Below are 13,914 nucleotides of genomic sequence, written 5' to 3'. Positions count from 1 at the left end.
TGTGTGTGTGTGTGTGTGTGTGTGTGTGTGTGTGTGTGTGTGTGTGTGTGTGTGTGTGTGTGTGTGTGTGTGTGTGTGTGTGTGTGTGTGTGTCTATGTGTGTGAGGATTGCCACAAATGAATGTCCATACCTCATAATCTTTTGTTGTTTGGCCATCTTCTTGGATTTTTCTGCGAGTAGCTGGCTGTTCGTAGACAGATCAGTCAATATCTTCTTACTCTCTTCCGTCAGAGACTTTATGTACCCATAGGCGTCGTCCAGTTGTTTGGAGACGAGAGCAAATGCCTCCTTCCACTTCTTGTGGGTTTCCTGTATGGATGAATCGTCCGTTTCAGGGCCTTTAAATAATCGGCATATCTGCACAAGAAACACGACCACGGTAGCATAAGAACCGGCGAATGCAGTTTACAATAATTTTCTTTCATTTCAATATGAACCCTCCTGGCAATTCCAGGCAATTTATCACAGGGTAGTCTTCAAGAATTTTAAACTAAATTTCGACAGAAATATAAGATGTACGTATACGTAGATTGGCAAATTTGGAACCTACACAAAATTATGGCTGTTCTTACCGAATCAGAAGCAAACTTCAGTGCTCCCAGACCAAATGACACAACCGCCCCGATCCCGATGATTGGAGCAGCAAGGCCGCCGGTTGCAACAGTTGCGGCGGCTGCTACACCTGCAGACCCAACTGCTCCCGTGGCGCATGCTGCTGTGCCTCTGTCTGCATCTCGTTCACCCTTCCTTCCTCGCTCTTTGCCACTTGCTGCTTCTCCCTGGGCCGTCCTCAGATCTCTCAAAACCCTGTTGAAGCGGTCGCTCACAGTTTCAATCTGCAAACAACAGCATAACCCGTTACTAAGCATAATTAACTCTTGTGTTCTTGTATTTGTTGCTTATTTGTATTCATATGTCGGGCATACCGGGGTCCTGCTAGGATGTGTAGTAATTCGCCACATCATTGATGATGGAAACAAAAAAATTGAAGACATCTGATCAAGGTTGAAATTTTCGCTGAATATATACAGGTTTGTACAAACAAGCAAACAAACAGCTGCTTTACTAAAGCTCACCTTGTCGTTGTATTCTGTCATTTTGTCGATGCTGTCTTTCCAGTCGCTGACAAGCTCCCTTATGTCCTCCGCCTCTAGGTTCCCCTGGGCATCGCTTATGAAGTCGATGTTGTCCTTGGCGAATTCCTTCGTACGAAGGACATATTGGCGCTGTGCTTCCGCGATCTTGTCTAAGCTGTGAAAGAAACATTCAAAGTTAGAAGGCATCATGAGCACTTCCTAGGCGGCTCTGAAAGTGAACACTTACGAGTACGCAAAACAGTGCGGGCACGAGAATGATCAAGGAGGCTGAAGCTTCACCCTCCTTGGAATACCTGTTGCAAGCATCTTCGATTAGCTCCATCATGTTCCTGTACTTTCGGCCCTCTTCTGACGACATGTCCGGCACGTGCCTGTAGGATGCCAGGACATCTTTAAAGTTCTTGTTGCCTCCTATCACCCGCTGCAGCTGACCTATGTTTCCGCTGAGGCCACCAAACCTCACGACCGTTAGGTCGAAGATTGCAATGAACTCTTCCTCGACATCCATTTCTTCCTGAAAACCACATTTAATAGTAAGTAAATAAATTTCAACTACAAACTAAATGATATGTAGAGATTTTCAATTTCCACACAGGTAGTTATAACAGCACTAGCTCTGAGAAGTTCCCGAGTGTGTGTACATATCATTCAAACCACAGCTGTCCCGCAATAAAATCGGTTGTCAAAGGCCCATGCCGTAGTTGTGAAAATGTTCATTTCTGCATCCTACAACCAGCCGCCCAGAGAAGGATTGTACCCGCCACTATACAGCTCACAGGACGCGTGCACGCCGCTGGTTTAGCATACTCGGTCGGATCTTGCGCCGCCATTGACCGTGTGAACCAGTAAAAACCTTCTATGGGCGGCTGGGTGTAGGATGGCCGGCAAAATATCAAAACTCCCACCCGCTCGTAGGCCTGCGCAGGAGGCTAGGCCGGGGTACGGTACAGATAGGAAAATTAACTTTCATTTTCGGGCAAACTATTTGGTAACGGCACGTACGAACTAACACGGAATTGTTTGCGTAGCAAAAGTTCAAGTGTACTTGTGCTGTAACGTTACCCAACTACAGCTCCCTCAGAGCTAACAACTAGTAATGCAAGCGTATTGGTATATCATAACGTAACCTACAAAATGTATGCATAAAACCAAGAACATTATCTGTAAGTTCCTTTAGATTCGCGGGGCCTAAAGTTCGCTGCTTCGGGAAAATGGACAATCCGCGGTATTTTTAGATTCGCGTTTTCCCCTTGGCCATTCATAGCGCGGCCACTTTGCCGCCAACTACTAGTATCTTGGGCCATGATAAAAAAAAAAAACAAGTCGTGGAATGAATGGTACTGTTTGGCTTACCCTAGCTTGATCCGACCGGAGTGGCGAATAACTGACGCTTTGTGCCGCCTCTTCTCCAGAGGACGTTCGCTCTGCAAAACTTGAGGGCGTCGAGTGATCTGCTGACTGTGGAACTGGCTTGCGCAGGTTCTCTTGCCTTTAGCCAATAGGATCCCTCCGGTGCCGAGTGATGATTGGTGGCGTTTTCGCGCCATTACGAGCAACCAATCAGCGAATTTGTTGACACAAAGTACTCAAATCAAGTACATTTCTGGGAACGAAACCGTTGCTGACGTCTCATCTTGGAAAGCCCACTTTGCTCCTACAAACTACAGCTATCTACTAGTAGCACGTCGGTAGAACGTACTGCGCCTGCGCAGAATTGAACCCCGATTTTTCACGGTTTTCGTTGACTTTTGGTCAACGTTGCATCAGAATTTTGCCCGTTGCAGACGTTATTTTTTCCGACATAACATCTGGAAACTACAGACGGGATGTTAACCTTATATGTGCGAATACAACCTTATATGGGAGGTTCTGCCGAAGTGCTATGCACAATATATTACGGATTTCGCGCAGGTGCAGTACATTCTGCCGACGTGCTCAGCTATATAAACATACAATGGGCTACAATGTCCTTGCCCAGGGCAAGTACATTATGAACCCGTCAGAATCACCCCGAGGAAGGTGACAGACGGTCGCCGAAACGTCGGCTGAATAAAGACTTGGTTGTATAAAAAAAGAAGAAACTAGTATTGACGTACGTATGGCCCTCGCTAACGTCTATTGAGTTGTGTCGTTATATTACATGTAACTGCTTATGGCAGCCTTCCCGGACTTTCATTGCCTTATATTTATTATAGAATACCGGCGCAGCCACGGCCGTGTTGACATTCACCGTAATCACTGTAATCCAAAATGGCGCGAGTGACGTCACATGAAAAGCCTGTGTATGTGCATGGTACAGTTTTCAACTTGGCGGCACCGTGGTAGTAGTAAAACGTCCCGACTAAGACCGAAGTAATCAAATAGTTAAGAAAATAAGTAATATTCATGCCGACGGCTTTCTTTGACCTCCACACAAGGGTTGTTATAAAATTATATTGTGATGCATCAACGGATGCTGTTTCAAGTTGCACAACAACAACAACAAAGAGGACGTGCGTGAAAAGTTCTGAAAAAAAATCACGCACTGACAAGCCACACCCTTGCCCAATTTAATTCTTTAACTCCATATTATCTTTTTTTTTTTTTACTAAAATTCGAAATATGTGTCCTTTTAGGGCAACTAACCTTCGGCAAAATTATACGTATCCTAACACTATCAATGCAGGACTTCTCAAAAGTTGTCATGAAAGAAACAACCCTACTGTTCTAGTGCTGATTGTATTGTATAAATAGACTATAATACTGTAATTTTTTTAGAAAATTGCCCCCGCGTTAAATACAGTATTTCCAACCGATTCTAAAATGCCTATGATGATATGACGTTATCACTTTTCAACCAATCACCGACCTCCTCGTGTCTGCGCACACCTGTTGCATTCCGGTGACCTCTGACCTATCCAACATGGCGCCCAGAGTCGTGTCTCTTCCGGGTTCTTAAGACACTCTTCTTATTCCTGGCGCTACAGGTTAAGATCTCCTTCTCCTTGTACCAGTTCTCGCCGCAAGACGTAGAAATGATCCTACAAGACACCTGTATGGGTGAGACGATGGTGTCATCCCTAGTTTCACTGGAGCGGGCCGCTACGAGGAGGCAGCACCACCCACGACAGCGGGATGGGGAGGAACTCCAGCGCCATTCTCAGTCTTCTCTGTTCGTCCGGTGGTTTGGACGCGGACTTCTCTGCACAGGCTTGGGGCTCTTACTTCCGGGTTACCATGGTTATATTGAACCACTATAACCTAATTGATTGGACAGCTCCGCCCAAAATGTATGCTTTATAAGTGTTACCGTTTCTGGCGGCACGCCAAATCTGAGAGCAGTCCTTACAAGGGCAAACTTAGCACGCCCAAACTTAAAATTCCCTTTGTCAATCCTAGCGCTCCCTGTGTAGGGCTGCTGACCCGCAGGTTCCCTAAATGGTTTAATAATGCTCCACGGAACTTCACTCGCTAGTGCCACTACGTGATTGTTTCCCATGGGCCTTAAACTTTTCAAGTCTACTAGTGTCAACAAACATCTGCCCTCACTGGCTGTACAGTATCCCAAAACATTTGAGTGGCTTCCATTTGAGCCCTGTTTTGTGGTGAATCATTACTCTCCAAGCAGAGGTTTGGGTTTTGGGGGTATTTTTAGCTTGTTTTAAGGCTTTTTTATCGGGGTTTCTCTTTTGCACTGAATTTTTTTCCCACCAAACCCAACAATTTCACACCGCTAACACCTTCATAGGTAGCGTGACCTTTGACCGATGACGACACACGTTTGTTTGTTTGTTTGTTTATTTCGATCCCATTAGTGCTTAAAAGCACTATTCTTCCTGGGGTCAATAAAATAAAACATAGATAACAAAACTTTGTACATAATGATGATTACAAAATAAGAAAGTAACTTCAAATCTATAGAGTAAATTCAAATCAATAGGAGAGGTCAGAGGTCGACCTAAAAAAACACAGAATAATCTGAACATAAACCAGAGTTTTATGTAATCAACAAAGGTGCCAACAAAATTAACAAAGGTATAAATAACTTAAATAACTGAATAGAACATAATGTCTAACTGATCATAATTCCAAAGAAAAGATAAATATAACAAATTGATCAGCCATTTAAATAACTGAAAGGTAGCAGCAGAGACAAAATAACTTATACAAAATCAAATAAAACATTCTATACAATAAGAGATCAGGCTTAGCTTATGCTTGTTACCACCATAGGCTCAATGGTGAGGATTTGCTTTGAGTCATAGCCCAATCTCTTATTCTTGTTTTGAAAACAGCACAGTCGGTTGTGATTAAGTTACTAGGTAGTGTGTTATACACGTGTTTCGTGACCTTAGGTTACCTTTTGTGTTTTTTGAAGCTGACTCATACCTTGTATATATGTCATCGGATAAATGTTACCAATGTCATTTACAGGTAAAAAGTTGTTTGTCATTGCATATGTATGCCGTATATTCAACAATAAGAAGATTTTCATACATTGATATAATTGTATGTCGATGATACGCTTCTATTCAGCCTTCAGAAATCAACATATAGAGACAAGACATCCAGGACAGTGCCATGCCGTTATGCATTTTTTATTCACCGCTTAATAGGCTAATCAAAATGACATCATCATAAAACGTCAAAGCCACAAAATTCTCTGGAAAATTGTTCACTCATGTTATCACCTAACAACTGTCACTGCACCTAGCTGTCAAAATGCCTGCAAAAAGGCATGATCAAGGTATCGAAAGCGAGACCAAAGTTTCTCAATATCACAAACAAATAAAGGAGCTACACAAAGAGCTAGTGAGCTAAACATCACTATGAATATTGTAAGTCATTGAGTCGTTGAAAGTCATTAGTACACAAAGGCAGGTACAGTAATTTGAAGTCAAATGAAAATAAAAGTGTATAACGTTACATACTTTTGAATAAGTACTCAAAATATAGCAAGCAATCTTGGTTATTGTGGAGGTATTTCAAACGAAAACATGCAAACGTTTCACGACAATTCCGTCCATCTGATAAAATAAAGGGTATTGGTATGTGTATACAGCTTGGTTATGTAGATGTGGTGCACACTAACAGAAAGCCACCACAATTCATACGACTGGAGCATATTTGTACAGTTGTGCTATTTCAAATAGAACGCAGTTATTCGTATTATAACACAACGTTTATTTCATTACGTAAAAAGATACTACTTAAAATGTGCCATTTAAATTAATGTAATTTGATGCCACATTTGCAAATTGATATATGTTATGTACACCATACAATTACCACCTAATGCCTTTTAACTTACGAGAGGTTTTGCTCTATCTTGCAATCGAAATGAATTGATTAGAATGTTCCTTTTCATGAGTCGATCGTGTCCGAAATTTAATCCCTTCATAAATCCTAGTCAATTTTTTGTTTCTTCAGTGCTGCTCACTGACGTCCTTGCTTTCATAATTAAAAATGAAATAACATAAATTTGAATGATGCATACACACTTCATTAAAACTAACGGAAAATATCTTTTCATACTGTATAAACAAAATGGGAAATTTGGGAAAACACAATTAGGATTTAACACATTTAATGAAATAGTATTGAGGGTGATAAGTACGAGTAATTGGTGTTCTACTCAAGACTCAGCTGGGCCATGGTTCCGGTTATTCCGCGAGCCTCGTTGTCCTTCTCAATGTAGGCAATGCAGGCTTTCTTCACTGTCTTTGATTCATCTTCCAGTCGCTTGAATTGCTTCTGGACGAGCTTACTCTCCTGGATTCTAAAATACATGAATAAAATAGAATGTACAGAGTTATCAAAACTTGAATTTTGAAATGTCTGACATAACGTTTTGATAACTCTAAGACATTCATATAATATTATTGCACCAATTTACCATACTGCTTGTGCTTTTATCCGGCAAACAATCGCATCTACAAATTAATGATGTTAACTTAACGATATATGTGAAGTTTATTGCAAATTCATGCCCGGGGGGCTAATTGCAGATTACAAACATAAAAGAACAATGAAACGTAGTATAAAATAACTAAAATCTACATGATAAAAGGTAGTTGTCTAGAGCTATAACTATGTCTAAAACTATGTCTAAGGGGTTTGATTTCTCTTTTTTTTTCCTGATATATGATATATGTGGTTCAATTCTTACCGTGAGATCTTTTCTGCTTTTGCCATTTTCTTCGACCTGCTCAGAAGCTGTCTGCTGTACTCGGACAGATCATTCAGAGTCTTCTTGCTTTCATCCGTCATTTTGCCTACGAAAGCGTAGGCGCTGTCCAGTTGCCGTGCGGCGAGAGCGAACGCCTTCTCCCAGTCCCTGTACTTGTCCTGTATGGATGAATCGTCCGAAGTTGTCACAGGGCAGTAAAAGAATCCTTTTATCTGTACAAGAAACATGATATTTATATGACAAATAACCGACGCTATTCCTGACCTGAATCAGTGATTGAACACTTTTAACAACTTAACGTGTTAAATGTAAATCTATCATGATATCACATCTGTAGACTTTATTTCTTTTCATAACCTGAAAAATTCAAATGACGTTATCCAAAAGATGGCATAACAAGTTATTCTAATGACGGGTAGATGCGTGACAAGAAAAAATTATACTTACTGAATCAGCAGCGGACTTGATTGCTGAACCAAAAGACCAGCCCCCAAATGCCGCTGTGGCCGCGCCAATTGGGATAGCAGCAAGGCCACCAGTTGCAATGGTAGCAACTCCGCCTACGGCTGTCCCTACAGCACCACCGACGGAATATAGGAGCGAGTTTCTGCTCGCCTCTTCGGCATCCCTCTTTCCGCTGCTCTTGCCACTCGCGGCGTGTCCCTGGGCTGTTTCCAGCTTACCCAGAACATTCTCGAATTCGTCTTTCACGATCTCTATCTGTCCAAAATCATACAAAACAGCGCATTGAGTATCAAATACATTGTATTAAATATAAGATTTTCTTTTGCAACGGGGGTTGTGGGGAATATTTTACTTTTCATCATCGCTGGTGACTGGTGAGAGAGAGTTGTAGAAATAATCAGTTTTTAAGGCCAAAGTACTTATTTGTAAAAGTTTTGTCTCTATTTTCACCCATTATCTGGTATTTGTAACGTCAGAGAGGCAGTCCATCCTTGCAAGGCTTGAAAGGCTAAGATTAATAAATATAATGTAGCATACCCGTCCCCACCAATGCTACGGATGTTCATTAATATCACAATGTATCCTCCCTTTCCTTTTCCATGGTCACAACTATTTTTACGTAGGATGATGTTTTCTTTGCTGGTTTTTCTGTGCGATTTGATAATCACAACTACTGGCCATATCTATTAGTTTTGGGACACTCTTAAATGAAATTTGTATATACATCTGGTTCGGGCTGGTGGATTAATTTTACATTGTTTCAAACCCTCGATCACGACATACATACACATACATTTCAGCATGCACGTTTCAACGGGAATGGCAATAGCTATATATATGTAGCTTTGTCGTGAAAAAACGTAATCTGAACTGAACCAAACCTTGCCATTGGATTCTTTCATCTCATCGATGCTCGCCACCCAATCAGCAAGCAGATCCTCCAAGTCCTCCGGCCCTAGGCCCTCTTGGACATCTTCAGCGAACTCAAGGTTTTCTTTCGCAAATTCTTTTGTACGAAGGACATATGCACGTGCCGCTTCCTCGACCTTGCCGAAGCTGAGGAAGAAAATATTTTTCAATGCACAAAATGACACTTGTATTTTTTCACAGCGTATCATTTCGCAGCTTTAGCACTTTCACATGTTGAGAATCTTCAAGCAGATCCTACGGTGACAAGGCAGTGTCTGTTAGCCAAGAAGTGACCAATAGGCACCCTGTAACCATTAGCCACTGGTGGCTAATGGTTACTCCTTAGCTAATGGATACCGCCTTTTCACCGTAGGATCTGCTTGGAGATTAGTTAAAAAGTCTAAAATGTCCATTGACTCCATAGATGGTTTGCAGAAGATGAAATGACCAATTTTGCTGCATGGATTAGATGATGAGTCAGAGGTATCTGTGACGGCCGTTGACCAAAACCATAGAATGATATAAAAATGAAACAAAAAATACAAAATACAAACAAAAGCCATTCAGATGTATAACAAAGATTTAGTCCGTGTACCTAGTGCAGGCATCTTTGATAAGCCCCATCATGTGCCTGAAGTTACTGGCTTCTTCTGATGACCACTCCGGCATTGCCTTGTAGGATGACAGGACGTCCCTAAAGCCCCTGCCGCCTCCTGTAAGCTGCTGCAGCTGTACAACGATGATGCTTAAGCTGCCATACCTCCCGACGGTTCGGTCGAGGACCTCGGCGAAGTCTTCGTTTCCATACGATGAAGCCATCTTTTCAACTACCAAAAAAAAAAAAAAATTTCATTGATGTCTTTATTAAAAACCAGTCGTGTGACTAGATTATGTATCTAATATTGAACAGCAACTGCTTGGCTCTAATGCTATATGTAGCTGATGGAATCTCAGCTACCCAGGGACCATGTCATAGGTTTCATCAGCTATAGAGTCACCATCTATCATGCAGCCAATAACCGCAGAATACATTGTTGTTCTAAAATCACAATCAATTTGGACGATTCATTTTATCTACTGGTCCACGAAAAGCGATAACGATAAGCGATATATTCAATTCGGACATAACTTCGATTTTTTTATTATTTGTGATGTCTTTATATTCCTGTGAGCCAGTTCAACCTATGAGCAATTGAGCAACCATCATCCTTACGCATACTCACAAACATGTGGCCCTTGTGTTAGTTGAATGTGAGACCCGAATCTAAGATGAGCCTATTGTGTTAAACGTTTATACTTTGGTGTCGATCAGCCGGGTAGCTTGTTTACTCCAGCAAAGGCCATTATAAGCCAGGTACCCTGATACCTGGTCCTGAACCTTTTAAGGTCAACTTGGAAGGGTAGATTTCGCTGGCAACGTGCCAAATGTCAAAGGAACGATATTAGCCTATGTTTACATCTGTGTTTACTGTGTTCTCAACACCAACTGGCTGCCGTGCGGGCCGGCCGCTAGGGGTGCAGTCAGACTAGAGCGATAGAACCTGCAATTTAAAAACTCGGACTTGTTACACTCCATGAAACGGGGTGCACGTGTACTGTATTCAGTCTGGATCATGTTTTGGTGTATCTCTCAAGTTCTGTTAGACGGAATGCAATGTGTGCAATATGGGAACTAAGTATTATGCTGTTTTGTTTCCTTGAGATATTTTGATTATATGAAAAGCAATACAATAATGTGGGGTTGTGTGGCGCAGTCAGTAGCGCGTTCGACTCACACCTGAGAGGTCGCGGGTTCGAACCCTGCCCATGTCACCGATCTTGTGCCCTTGGGAAAGGCACTTTACACGACTTTCCTCACTTCACTCAGGTGTAAATGAGTACCTAGCTTCTGCTAGGGACGTCCCTCGGATAGGTCGTTAAATGGAGGTCCCGTGTTTGGGAGAAACACACCCCACTCACGTTAAAAACCCACCGCACTTATCACAAGAGTAGGGGACCTTCCCGGTGTGAGTGGTTCAAACCTTACAGTCTGGTCTCGGGGTTGACATCTTTGAAGAGGTGATAGTCACCTGTTATGTCAATCCTTCCACAAATGTGGTAAATCGTCATAATACAAGCATAACACATATTAGCCATAAGATACCAAACCACAATATTTCATGGAGTGCTGATGTTTACAACTTCTTCTTGTTGTTATAGATGTTAACACCTGCGGATGTATATGTAGCAAATGTAGAAAATCACGTGAGTCTTACTCAGGCCTCAAACTTTCTCTTATAATTTAAGCTTGCTGCTTAGCAACGACAGATACAAAATAATAAACATTACTGTGCGAAGCTACCAAACACTCGCAGGGGGGCGGGGGTGGAGGCGGGGGATGATGTGGGGGTGGATGTGGGGGTGTAGGCGGGGGAGGAGGCAAGGTTGATAGGAAAATTGACTTGTATTTACGGGCAAACTACTTGGTAACGGCACGTACAAACTAACATGGAGCTGCTTTCGTGGCACAGGTTTTGTACTTGCGGTGCCGTGAACCCAGCTACCGCATGGCCGCACCATCCGAGCTCTCAACTAGTTTCAAGCATATTGGTAGATCATAACATAATTAGAGTAGTTTTAGAGCTAATGTACTTAGATTAGTACTAGTATAACATAGTGCGACCGCCGGGCCTGCGATTTTTTAGGTATGAGGGAAGCAGAAATTAGCCTGGGTGCCAGACACTACCGCGAAGGAGTGATAATCCGGCTTCGGCCAGATAGAGAAGCCATACACCTCGCTAACCCGAGGTGGCACCCTGGCTGTAATTATCTCCTCGTCGGTGTGATAGTTAAAATCATAAAGGGCTTGGGCGGCAACAACTTATGGTGGCGGACGTTTCTCTCCTAAAACATCTATCGCTTATTAGACAACAACTTATGGTAGCGGACCTTTCTCCTTTAAACATCTATCCTATCGCATCGCTTATTAAACGCCAAGGTCTGGCAGTCCAGGCTAAAGCAATATGAAATAGAATGAGCAGTTCACTTACCCTTGATCCAACCGGAGTAGCAAACAACTGACGCTTTCGGCACCCAGGAGAAGTGACGCTGTCGAGTAAATGCTGGCAACTGTAGAACTGGCGCAGGTTCTTCTGCATTTATACTATAAGGGCGAGTATTTGTGGTAGTAACAGAAATTTGGGTCCTAGTTACTACCTATCCTTGTCGGGTGACGTCACGTGCATCCAATCAGCGGGATTGTTTATGCAAAACTGTCGGATCAAGTTAAGCGAAGCCTATTGTGACTCAGGGTACCCTGATACCTGGAACGAAACTTTCGATGCTCAACTTGGAAGGGTTGTATTTGCTGGCAATGCCATAGGAACGATACATTTTGCAATTCAAAACCCAGCCCAACTCTGACTCATTGTTATCATTGTTTACGTTTAGAAAGATGTATGTCAAAAGGCTTTGTTGATTGCTTTCAACCTTTGCTTCACATTGAGATGCTTTTGCATGGCCATGTGAGGGCTGGTGGTATCAGTAACCAAAGGCGAATACTAAAGGCACAATGCTACTATAGCTTGAACCTTGGAAAGTGTCCAACCTGGGTTAGATTTGCACGTTGTCAAAATAAGTCTTAAGCTACGGTCACAACCCGCCGTACGTGCTTCTGCGTGCTGTCTACGTGCAAAAACGTGGGCAAACGCAGGGCATCCGTGGGTGGTGAGTACCGACTTATAAGAATCCTTACCCGATCGTGCATGACTTCCCAAACTTGTGAAAGAAACAACCCTACAATTTCAATACCGACTTCTTCTTCTTTTGTCATCCTCAACCGAGGCGAAGCATCGCTAGTGACCTATCAAGTAACGTTACATGTAACGTTAGTTATTGGCGTGATGTGACAATACCGACTGTATTCTATAAATGCGGTCTTTTTTCTTTAAAAATAACAGAGACGAAATTTTAGACAATTTCTCCTTGTTAGATTTTTCGAACCGATTTGAAAATGTCTATGATAATATGACGTTACTACTTTTCAACCAATCATGGGCCGCGTCGTGTCCGCAGCCCACCTGTTACATTCCCGTGACCTCTGACCTATCCAACATGGCGCCCAGAGCCGACTGTTTCTTCCGGGTTCTGAAGACTCTGTTCTTATTCCTGGCGCTACAGTCTAACCTCTCCTCCTGCCTGTACCAGCTCTCGCCTGGAGACGTGGAGATGATCCTACAGGATGCCTGTATCGTGGCCGGCGTGTTGCCCCTGGACGAGACGGTGGTGGCGGCCCTGGTGTCGCTGGAGCGCGCGTTCCGGTACGAGGGGGGAGTTGTGGTGGGCGTGATTCAAGCGGACTTCAGGTAGGAGTTTTTTTCTTTCGCGCTAAAGTTGAGCTGTAGAACTGCCGAAAAATAACCAAATTTCTTAATAGAACTACTTCATATTGTCCTATAGATAAATATACTAGATTTACGAACAATGCATAATGATTAAAGTTCAACTGTGACCACCGAATAATTGTCTATTAAACGACAACAGTTCCAGGTGTTACAGCACCACCAAATGCATTGTCGACCAAAGGAAAAGGACCCAATATTTGGGAAATACAATGTTATGTTAATTGTATAAGAAGTACCTTTGGCAAACATTGTCTTCCATTTTCCATCGTTTTTGGGATATAAAAGTCTGACTATTTTGTATCTTCGGGGTGCCCACATTTATCTGCCTCCAATATTATCATAAATTTACACTGCCAAATTAGTAGTACACTCACTATGGTAGAAAACAATGGAAAAGCATATTTGCAGAGCTAGCAATTTGAAACCATTGCAAGTATCTACTAGTTAATATTTACAGTAACTTGAACTGTGTTGATTTTTGTCTCTTGCCTAAACCTCCAGGTGGGATACAGGTGAGAAACTGAGGTGGGCAGACGAGAGGAAACTCCCAGGTGAGAGGAAGGATGTGGCGTTCTTCCCCCGTACAGCGGAGGACAGGAACTGTCTCATCCTGCCGCCCAAGGTCAAACCAAGGGCACACATCTACACAGAGTCAAGGTCACCGGAGGTCATGCTGGAGTTCATCAACCAGAACTGCAACACTTACAGGTGGAATATTATAGCTTAGTCTAATGTCATTATTACACACCAATCTTTACTCAAGAAGATGAGCAAGATAGTAAAAATTTACCAATCATTGTATAGTGATTCCAAACACCTATTCCATACCACAGTGCAAAAAAACAATGAAAACATAATGCCATTATTATTATAATACTTTAGACAACCCCC

General features: G+C 42.5%; 2 protein-coding genes across 2 annotated transcripts in view; one reads left to right on the top strand and one right to left on the bottom strand.

Annotated features, from left to right (window-relative positions):
- The window catches only part of LOC109471345, a 12,629-nt gene extending 814 nt beyond the window's left edge, over positions 1 to 11,815 (bottom strand). Inside the window, exons 1-11 of the mRNA XM_019770634.1 lie at positions 11,671 to 11,815; positions 9,237 to 9,468; positions 8,614 to 8,788; positions 7,715 to 7,987; positions 7,247 to 7,479; positions 6,713 to 6,856; positions 2,452 to 2,587; positions 1,392 to 1,612; positions 1,078 to 1,252; positions 574 to 837; positions 132 to 358 (exon numbers count right to left, since the gene is read on the bottom strand). Coding sequence (XP_019626193.1) covers positions 132 to 358; positions 574 to 837; positions 1,078 to 1,252; positions 1,392 to 1,612; positions 2,452 to 2,587; positions 6,713 to 6,856; positions 7,247 to 7,479; positions 7,715 to 7,987; positions 8,614 to 8,788; positions 9,237 to 9,460 — 2,072 coding nt within the window. The 5' untranslated portion in view covers positions 9,461 to 9,468; positions 11,671 to 11,815. The remainder of the gene's footprint in view (positions 1 to 131; positions 359 to 573; positions 838 to 1,077; positions 1,253 to 1,391; positions 1,613 to 2,451; positions 2,588 to 6,712; positions 6,857 to 7,246; positions 7,480 to 7,714; positions 7,988 to 8,613; positions 8,789 to 9,236; positions 9,469 to 11,670) is intronic.
- A 918-nt stretch (positions 11,816 to 12,733) lies between these two features.
- The window catches only part of LOC109471344, a 6,169-nt gene continuing 4,988 nt past the window's right edge, over positions 12,734 to 13,914 (top strand). Inside the window, exons 1-2 of the mRNA XM_019770633.1 lie at positions 12,734 to 12,984; positions 13,525 to 13,731. Coding sequence (XP_019626192.1) covers positions 12,734 to 12,984; positions 13,525 to 13,731 — 458 coding nt within the window. The remainder of the gene's footprint in view (positions 12,985 to 13,524; positions 13,732 to 13,914) is intronic.

Source organism: Branchiostoma belcheri, unplaced genomic scaffold (assembly GCF_001625305.1).
Source record: "Branchiostoma belcheri isolate BF01 breed outbred unplaced genomic scaffold, Haploidv18h27 scaffold25, whole genome shotgun sequence".
NCBI classification, from domain to species: domain Eukaryota; kingdom Metazoa; phylum Chordata; class Leptocardii; order Amphioxiformes; family Branchiostomatidae; genus Branchiostoma; species Branchiostoma belcheri.
Note: the sequence above shows the minus strand (reverse complement) of the source record. Positions and strands in the feature narration are given on the sequence as shown.